The sequence below is a fragment of the Sinohyriopsis cumingii genome, chromosome 5, assembly GCF_028554795.1.
Source record: "Sinohyriopsis cumingii isolate HCF-2022 chromosome 5, ASM2855479v2, whole genome shotgun sequence".
In the NCBI taxonomy this organism is placed as follows: domain Eukaryota; kingdom Metazoa; phylum Mollusca; class Bivalvia; order Unionida; family Unionidae; genus Sinohyriopsis; species Sinohyriopsis cumingii.
This window is the reverse complement of record NC_142965.1, coordinates 117,641,606-117,651,333: the sequence shown is the minus strand read 5'-3', so window position 1 is coordinate 117,651,333 and position 9,728 is coordinate 117,641,606. Positions and strand designations below refer to the sequence as shown.

The 9,728-nt window shown below is 42.0% G+C and overlaps 1 protein-coding gene across 1 annotated transcript; it reads right to left on the bottom strand.

Annotated features, from left to right (window-relative positions):
- Window positions 1–352: 352 nt before the first annotated feature.
- LOC149800054 (protein CFDP2-like) lies at window positions 353–850 on the bottom strand. Its single transcript, XM_089958345.1, has one exon. It carries the CDS (start codon window positions 848–850, stop codon window positions 353–355), a length of 498 nt encoding a protein of 165 aa, XP_089814471.1.
- Between the last annotated feature and the right edge of the window lie 8,878 nt (window positions 851–9,728).

The following is a 9,728-nucleotide window of genomic DNA, read 5'->3' as shown; positions in this document are numbered from 1 at the left end:
TTTGACCCTTTACCATCATTGTCCCTAGATAGGTTCTAAACAAATTCCCCATTGTCCCTAGACAGTCCCACCATGTTCAATTTCCCTTAACGCTATATAGTCCCACCATGTTCAATTTCCATAGACCCCATAAGGTCGGGACCGTATTAAAATAGGGTCCCGACCCTGTTCCATTTCCCCCTTGTCCCTATAATGCCTATGATGTTTGTCACGTTTGTCCAGTTATAGGGATAATGGGAAAAACTAATGTTCTTTTCCCATGTTAAATTCCCCTTGTCCCTATAATGCCTATGCCTTATAGGAAAAATTCTCATGGACTATGGAAAACTAATGTTATTTGCCTAATGTTAATTTACATAGTCCCTATATGCAATATGCACTTTCTCCATAGAACTTGCCGTAGTCCTGAATCGTCCCCATTCACTACTCCCATGGCTTGTTCATATCCTGTGTTGTCTGTCCAAACTTTGGCACTGAAGTCACCCATGAGGATATTGATGTCTTTGTCTGGAAAGTTCTCTACTATGTTCTGTAGTCTGTTGTAAAACTGGTCCTTATCTTTTTCTTCGCCGTCATTTGTTGGAGCGTAGCACTGTATGACGTTCATCTTTATTTTCTCCTTCTTGGTCCTAAACGCTGCCGTGAGGGTTCTGGGCCCGTGTGGTTCCCATCCTATTAGTGCATTATATGCTTGCTTCGACAGCATGGGCCCCACCCCCTGTGTATGAGGCCCGTTATCTTTCTCATGTCCTGAATACAGTAGCATCTCTCCTGTCACCAGTCTTCTTTGTCCAGATTGAATCCATCTTGTCTCGCTAATGCCCAGTAGGAATAGGTTGTAGTTCCTCATCTATGCTGCTACCAGCAGCAGGGAGGGCGAATCGGACATTTTGTCCAAACGTCATTTGGTTTAATTAATACTTTCTGTACTCAGCGGATCCGATGTCGTCAGCGTCCGGTAAAAAAGCGCGACGACCGCGTCGATGTCATCGCCCTCCCTGCTGCTAAGAGTTACAATGATCTTATAAACAGAGTGATCACTAACTCCTCCTCTTGTAGATCAATTAGGTTATTTGACTGATCGGTAAGTCTAAAATTAATTCTCGTTAAAAACCGATTATGGCATCGCATATAGACCGGATTAATTGGACTCTCAACGATTAAAAATCCCGGAGGGGCTGTTGGTGAAAATGAATAAAGGATATACCCCTGTTGAGCCTGATTTGATTGCTTGGTATCCACCTGGTAACTCCCTTCGATAACATCACACACTAGATTAATCGCTATCACCGATGCGACATTTACGTTGTATGGAGCAATATGCCTACCATCCTCTCCGTTATCGTGTCTGAGGATAGTTGATGGGGCGAGAAAATCATTAAGAGATTTTCTTAGTTCTGGTGCGTTGTATCCTGGAAACTTGAAATCGGGTAAATTGGCTTCTGTGATATTATACTCGGTTAGGAATTTTTGTTTATTATCATCGCTGTTAGCGGATATTGTTTTAACGATTCGTTCATTGATATATTCCATGTCTGATATAAGTTGGTTTAACACCTCAACGTGTTTGCGTGCTTTCGTTTTCCGTAGCTGTTCTAGTTGTGATTGGTAATTACGATTAATCTCGGCAAACGCACCAGTGATATCATTTAAACCAACTGTGACCACGGCGGATGATTCAGGAGTTTGCTTATACGGAAAATACCATTGCATGGTATTCCTGTCTTGAAATATAAACCTACTGGGTAATAACGTGTTTCTTATAATAGACAAATCATCTTGATAACTGGGATTAATTCCATGATACGATTGCGCATTCGTGTGCAAGTCCGCGGGGATTTCATGAGGTGGATTTTTAGGCCATCCTAGTATGGTTCTTATTGAACTGTTATAAATATCAACCATATACCCCGGTGTGCTTATTTCAATCGTCGACGATAACGTCGGTTCATGAACCGTAATAGCGATTTTTGATTCTTTTCCTGTGATCGATTTTATCCTGCGTTGAAATTCTTTATTGATTTGTTCTATTTGGTATGACCCAGTTGGTATTGTAACCTCCTTCCAGTCTGGGGTCCCATCGGGCTTATTTGTCCATGCAAAAACCAGCGAGTTATTAGGTTGTTGTCCGTTAAATGCGTCCGCTCGGATATTAGGCCAACTGTGATATACTCGCAATTTTGCCAGCGCTATTTCCTTTACTGGAACCGGTGATGGGAAGTTCACACTGAATTCGGGTTTCGTTGACGTTATCGATATCATACTTGTTTGTACCGGAGTGGTGTTCTCCGCGATCCGTTGAAGCAATTGAAACCCTTCGGGGTTCAGCGACATTATTATTATTAGCTGTTTTTAGTGTTTAATTTCAACACCGAATATTAACAACTTGCTTGTTTTCAGGGGGTGTTTTAATCCCATTGAAGTGGTTTCCGGCTTCCAGTTGAAAATTTTCGATTTTTGACATCGCGGAGCCATACAACTGGACCATCGTGGAGAATTCAACATCGGATATGAACGAATTATCGATCGATAACGAGATCAACCCGGATAATTTCGAGTACGCGTCGGATACTATTTGATGTTTTACTGTATATTCGTTGAGTTTTTTCTGAGAACACGATGATATCTTTCTAGTGATTGCGTTGGCGACTCCAGCAATTGTTGTCGCCGCGGAGATAGCGATTGGAACAGCGATCGGGGCCATCATGGTCACCGTGGATAAAATGACACCGGTACCGGCTACTATACCGGACACCGAGTACACGGCCACGTCGATGGTGGTTATTTTTCGACGGTATTTTTTTACTTTTACACGGTATTGTTCGGAAAGCGTTTTCAAGTTCGCGGAGAATTCTTTTGCGGTATCGAATCGATATTGATGTGACGTCGGTGATACCTCTGATTCAATTACCCTGGTGGTCATTTTATTTTAAAAGAGCTAGTGTTTTCAATTACTCACTTAGATCCACTACAAATTCTACATACCATGTGATGTTTGCCCTAAATAGACTGCTATCAACGGCTTTAATTATAAACCGTTCGATTGTATCCTTGTCAATGATTGTTGATATTGTATTGTTAAACCCGGATGAACTCGGCGATGATATACTGAACTGCATCGCCGAAATCAATGTCAATCGATAAATGCCCTTAACAATTGCGGTGACATCTATTGCATTACGCGTAGGAGTCCAATCGAATGATCCGTATTGAACCGTGTATACGCCACTGCCGATGATCCCATGAGGTGTTTTCATTTTTTCGAGTTGCTCTGTCATTCTAGGTAGTCTGTCTTTAATCGCTTCAACATCAGTTATGACTATTCCTACTCCCCGCCAACTCGCGTCTATATTATTCTTGTTCGCTGAAACATTAGTTTTGATTGTTTCTATTTCCCCTCTATACGCGTCTATATTATTCTTGTTCGCTTCAACATTAGTTTTGATTGTTTCTATTTCCCGTGTATTCTCGGTCATACTTTTTTTGTTCGCTGCAACATCAAGTTTGATTGTTCCTATTTCATATGTATGCACGTCTATACTTTTTTGTTCGCTGCAACATCAGTTTTGATTATTCCTATTCCCCGCCAATACGCGTCTACATTTTTTTTGTTCGCTTCAACATCAGTTTTGATTGTTTCTATTTCCCGTGTATACGCGTCTATATTAATAAGGAGTGTATTTATTTCCTTTGTATGCGTGTCTACACTCCTTCTGTTCGCTGCAACATCAGTTTTGATTGTTTCTATTTTCCGTCCATGTGCGTCTATATTATTTATGATCGTTGCAACATTAGTGCTGATTGTTTCTATTTCCTGCTCATGCGCGTCTACATTATTCTTGTTCGCTGCAACATCAGTTTTGATTGTTTTTATTTCCTGTCCATACGCAGTGATATCATTTATAGTTGTTGTAATCTCATCCAGCTTGGTATTTTTTTTACCAAAGAATTTATCAAAGTTGTCATCGATCCTGTTAACATTTTTTCGTAACGTGTAAAATTGGCCCGACAGCGTTGTAAACTCCGAAATAGTAGTTTTTATCCCCGCAAGATTCGGTTCGGTTACCGTCGGGGTCCCAAAAAAACTAGCGGTAGTGAGTTGTATATCGGTGACAGATTTTTTCACCTCGGTGACAGATTTTTTCACCTGCGCGTCGAGTTCGGTCACCGATCTATCTAACCTTGTAAAACCGTCTTGGACTAATGTTACCCTATTCGTTATCGTCGATAGATGTTCACCCGGTTTGAGTCGTCCGTCGCTGGTATACAGCGCGATAGTGTTCTCGGCGGCATCACGCTGTCGTGTTAAAACGTCATCCAGCGACACATTACTGGATTTCAATTTACCCTGGCGGTCTTGAAATACAACTATTTCACCTGGGTCAACACTTGTTAGGTTCAACGTCTCAGCGATTTCATCCTCGATTAGTTTTTTTATGTCATCGGTGGCGGGCGTTTCCGTGGATTCTTTCAGCGCCGAAACCGGTCGTCCCCAAATATCAATCATCGTTATTGTAAAAAAAACGGTGTTTTTAATTAACCCGCCGGGCCTCTACGACCCCACTAGTGTATTCGTTTACAACCACATGAGGTGGTTTCCGCGATGATGAAATCGCGGCGAGCACGTTCAATACCTCGCGGCCACATATCGGTGGATCACTTAATCGCTGTGTTGGCAGCGTGGAATAAAAAACCGGGGCTGAACACGCCCGGATATACCGCATGAACTCTTTCGGCGGAGCTAACCCGTATGAATCAAAATAGACGATCGCACGCGGATCAATCGCGTACACAACCCAATGAGTTCCCGCTCCGGAGGACCCATCGAGGTTAATTATGCCGGTTTCAATATCCCTTGGTGCCGCCGGTAATTGATCCCTCATAAATACACCCCTGAAGTTTTTTATCGCTAACGCGTCGGCGGCGTCTATTAAATCAAAATTAGACATAGGAGTCATTAAACGGTTCCCGGTAGTCTTAGACCCTTCCCCGAGTACCATGAATACGGGGTTCCCGGTAGTCTTAGACCCTTTCCGGCTACGGATCGTTTTTTTTTATAGCCTTTCCCGGTTGCCTTCTTCAATGCCATTCCCGCCGCGGTACCAACGGCTCCTAACGACGCCGCCTTAGCCACTGCTGGTGCGGCCGCGGCAATCGACGCTGGAATCGCAGCTAACAGCGGAAATATCCCACCGGTCTTTTCCATGTTTTTAATCGCTGCGGCCGAAAAATCTATTTGAATACCCTTTTTATTCTTCATCGCATCATTGAAATGTTTTATTTGACGCGCCGTCAACGATATCTTATGATTACCACCCGCCATCTGCGACGGCTTCAGCGTTATTGTGGTTCCGCATTGTTTAGCCGACTTTGATCGTAATTTTTTGACTTGACCATCAGTCAACTCTACACTGACAACACTATACGACATTTTATTGTAAACGCGTTTGTGTTTTCAATTACATGTTATCCACTGGCGCGTCAACGATTCTCATTCGTCCACCAACACCTTCTAGCAGCATTGATTTATCGCTGAGAATGACAGCAACCGCTCTATAATCAGCACCGCCCGGGGCTATACGAGCTCGGAAGTGTATATCAACAAGATGTTCCAACGAAAAATAATAAATCGGATATAGGTTTTTAAAATCAAGTTGTGATATTTGCAAACCAGTGTCGACGTTTTGATCACGACCCATGTATGACAGCAGTCGATGATACACACGTGCGATATGGTTGTCGCCGTAATTAAGCTGTATATCCTCGGATGGTTCCTGTTGTCCGTTTATTCTCAGCGAAACATCGCTGACTCCTAATTGATCAAATATCATATGGCTGCGTTCTTGATTACCCAATCGTTCCCTATTCTGTAGCGCTATGAATATATGACGCGGGGCGGAAACACCCTGTTTTGATGCCAAGTGCCATGTAAATGTATCGGCGACGTTATCCTCTTTAGCATCAGTTGTTACCGCTAGCCAACTCAACAACGATTTCCCTCCCTGTTCCATAAATGATAACAATCGTGCTTCCGTGGTAACTGATGGAGTCAACACCGGCATCCACAATGCTATTTTAGTTAAAACGACTTTACCGTTATCGACGCCAGCAGCACGCCATATTGCATTGTTATCATCGCCCCTTCGCGTTAGCGCGATTGTATGCTTAGCCCCATAGATAACTTTTCTGACATTTCTACAGAATCCGAATATGTGATGGAGTGGAATCGCGCATGAAAACTTTCGGCGTGGTCTTTGCAACATTCCTACTCGTGCTGCGAATCCCATATTGTAATTATCGTTAATACTTTTTATAATATTGAAATTAGCGCCTGGTCTTGCTCTGCGGTCTGGATTGGCTGCTTCAGCCTGTGGGTCAATTGCGGTATCTCTTTCCGCCAGCACGTTAATGTACTGAAGATGATCAGCGTTATCAGTGGTGTCCTTTGCGAACATCATAGATGGGCCCGCCGATCTTGTATAATCATCCGAGTATCTCGCTAACCCAATTATCGTCGTTGCAACATCAACCTCGCGTTCTATTGATTCAATTTCTCGCCCGTCAATAAGATATCTGGCACTTTCAAATAACGCCATGATACCGTTGTTGACGAAGCCAACTCGAACACGATTGTCATCTGCGTACGGTGTATTAGCGGCAACATTTGTCACGAGTTCTCCCTCAATTTCGATAAACGCTTCACACGGCAAAAAGTATTTACTGGTATCTTGGACTTGAAGTTCAATTCGCGATCGTAGGTCGGCTTGTGGTGGTTGATAGGAATAAAATTGATTATCACGGACAGAATCATCCCTGCGCACTGGAGCGTCCATATCAAACGCGGGATCAGCGGTTCGCGCAAACATTTTTATTATTATTCATGTTGATGTTTTCAATTGCAATTCATCAACGTCGTTTTCGTCGTAAATTCTTTGAATTCTGTTTAAGGCCACTTCCCGCTATCGCGATCATGAGCGCGTTGGTTGCCGCATCGGTGGATGACTGAGCCGCCAACGACTCTAGTTTTTCTTCCACGGCGTTATTTATTACTTTACTGACATTTGCAGGCATCACTGTCGTTGATGGCATCACCGGTGGTTTCTGTTTTCTTTTTCTCACCAATGACATTAGTTTGTCCTTTGCTGCAGAAAACGCCTTTCCGGCAACATCTCCGATAGCACTAATTCCCTTATCACGAATAACATCAATAGCCTTCATTCCTAATTGTTTGGCTAACGGCGCCACTTTTGGAGCCATTCTTGTAAATAACCCCGCAATGGTATTACCGAGACCATCTCCATAGTACGCGCGGTAAACAGGCAATCGCGAGTTTACCACGTAGACGAGTACTGGTTTATCATGGTTGTAGTGTATGATCATCTTTATTATAAAAACACTAGTTTTCCAATTAGTGATTGATCACCCCCCTCCCCACCACCGAATTATAAATTTTGTCAAAAACATCGATTTTCTCTAAATGATTTCCTGGGGTTTTCATCGGCGGCAACAATCCGCGTTTGTTGTCAATTTTTGTCAATTTTTGTCGTTTTTTGTCGTTTTTTGGTCGTTTTTGGTTGGTTTTTGCCGGTTTTTGGTAAAAAACATCGATTTTCTCTAAATGATTTCCTGGGGTTTTCACCCGTAAAAACCGACCAAAAACGACAAAAAAACGACCAAAAAACGACAAAAAACGACAAAAAAACGACCAAAAACGACAAAAAAAAGACCAAAAACGACCAAAAATTAACAAAAACGACAATTTTATAATTTTTTTAATCATCCACTAACTCGTCTATGAGCGTTCGATATGCATTAATGTCCATGATACCGCCTGCAAATAACCGCTTGCAAATATCAGCGGCCTCATTGATTATTTCCGGAGAGTTATTTCCGGCTCGTTTTTCTCCGATTAGTACTTCCAGCCGTGATATATCACTGAGAACACTACCAGGACAGGTAACGCCGTGGGATTCTTTACCAACAGAGTATCCTTTTCCTTTTTTTGATTTTGCCCTTTTAACCTTATCGAGGAATGCTTTGTAATCGGGACCACCACCACGTGGTATCGCATTCTCATGTATACTCGCTAAATACACCATTCTTGCCCATTTTTCCGTCGAATTTACACTTTCCTCGTAACCGCTATTGACATACGTCTCTCGAAGGTTCTTATTAAGGTTTGCAACAATAAAATTAGCTAATTCTTCATCGCTGTCGAAGGCTCTAATTTTATCTACTGCGGACTTTGTAAATACGTTACGGGGTATATTCTCCCTTTTCTTTTTTTCTTCCGGTGCTTCTTCCGGTATTTCTTCCGGTATTTCTTCTTCTGGTTCTTTCGCAGTAGCACCTAGTTCTTCTTCGTCGGCCATTGTAACATAAGGTTCTTGTGGGTCCGTTATAGCGAGTGGTGGTGGCCTCCGTGTTGTAGCGAATGCTATTTTCGCAGGAAGTGTTTCCAGAGACTTTTTTGTTTGTTTGGTCTGAGTTGCTATCTTTTCAAGCGTACCGAGGACGGGCACAGTTGCGCTTTTTACCGGGGCAAAGAGTTGTTCACTTCCAACAGTAAAATCAGTTTGTAGTTGCTGCCGCGTTTGAAGTTGTTCTCGGACCCTGTCTCGTAAAGGTATGAACTTTTTAAGCGCCGCTAACCGCTCTCTGGCTAGCCGAGTAGTAAGTGATTCGCCTACCATTATTGCAATTGCTCCGCAATTTCTAATTTCCCGCCGAGTGTGGCGGGGGGGATATGTATACCATCGGGGGCTCCACGGAGTTTTCGTCTATAATCCTTCTAATATTTTTGATCTTACTAGAAATCTCCCGGCGTCGTTCATAAACACGTCCAAGTTTTTTTCGTATTATTTCAACGGCAGTAAATAGTCCAATGAATGCATTTACGTCATTGTGGTACAGGCTCTCATTAATCGCATGTTGTAATCGTTTTATAAAAAAGTACTCGCGGGCCAGGGTAAAACGCCCCCGTTTCGATTGTTCTTTAATAATCTCATAATCGGATAATATTTTTTCGCTGTCGAGACTATCAGATAATTCAATTCCTTGATTTTTTAATTTTGAAATCTCGGCTAATATATTATTAATGTCTTCGATATTCATATTCTTATAAAACATCTTATTTTTAAATAAAAAAAAAAAATTATTTTACAAAATGAACCCCGCGCAGTGTGTTATTTATTACTATTGATAGTATTTAAACATAAAAGAGGTATTACAGACAATTCGTCATGGTGACCTTATTTATATACGAAAATCGAATTCTGTGTCCGGTCCTTTTTGAGATCGCTGTTTGATATACTCGTTCTGCTACTTTTCGTATTGAGGCGATACAAATGTCAAAATATTTTCCTGCCTCATTCATCGACTGAAATATTTTTTCCTCGTGAGTTGTTGTATCAAATGACTTTACGGGTTTTGCTTTCTTTGAGTATTTACCAGTTTCGCCTTTTTTGGTATTTTGACTTTGCGAGATAGCTTGCAAGTTTATAAGAGAATTATCAGTCTTATTATTATTAATATGATCAATCACAAGCCCATTCTCGATTAATCCGTTGAATACTTCAAATACCACCCTATGAACATAATACTTCTTCTTTCCGGCACCAAACATCAAATACCCCTGATTATTTACGGTACCAACCGGTTTCTTCAGTCTGCGGTTTCTAACAACGCCGTCGCGAGATGCCTCGTAATTAACGAGCACAGGGTGAGGC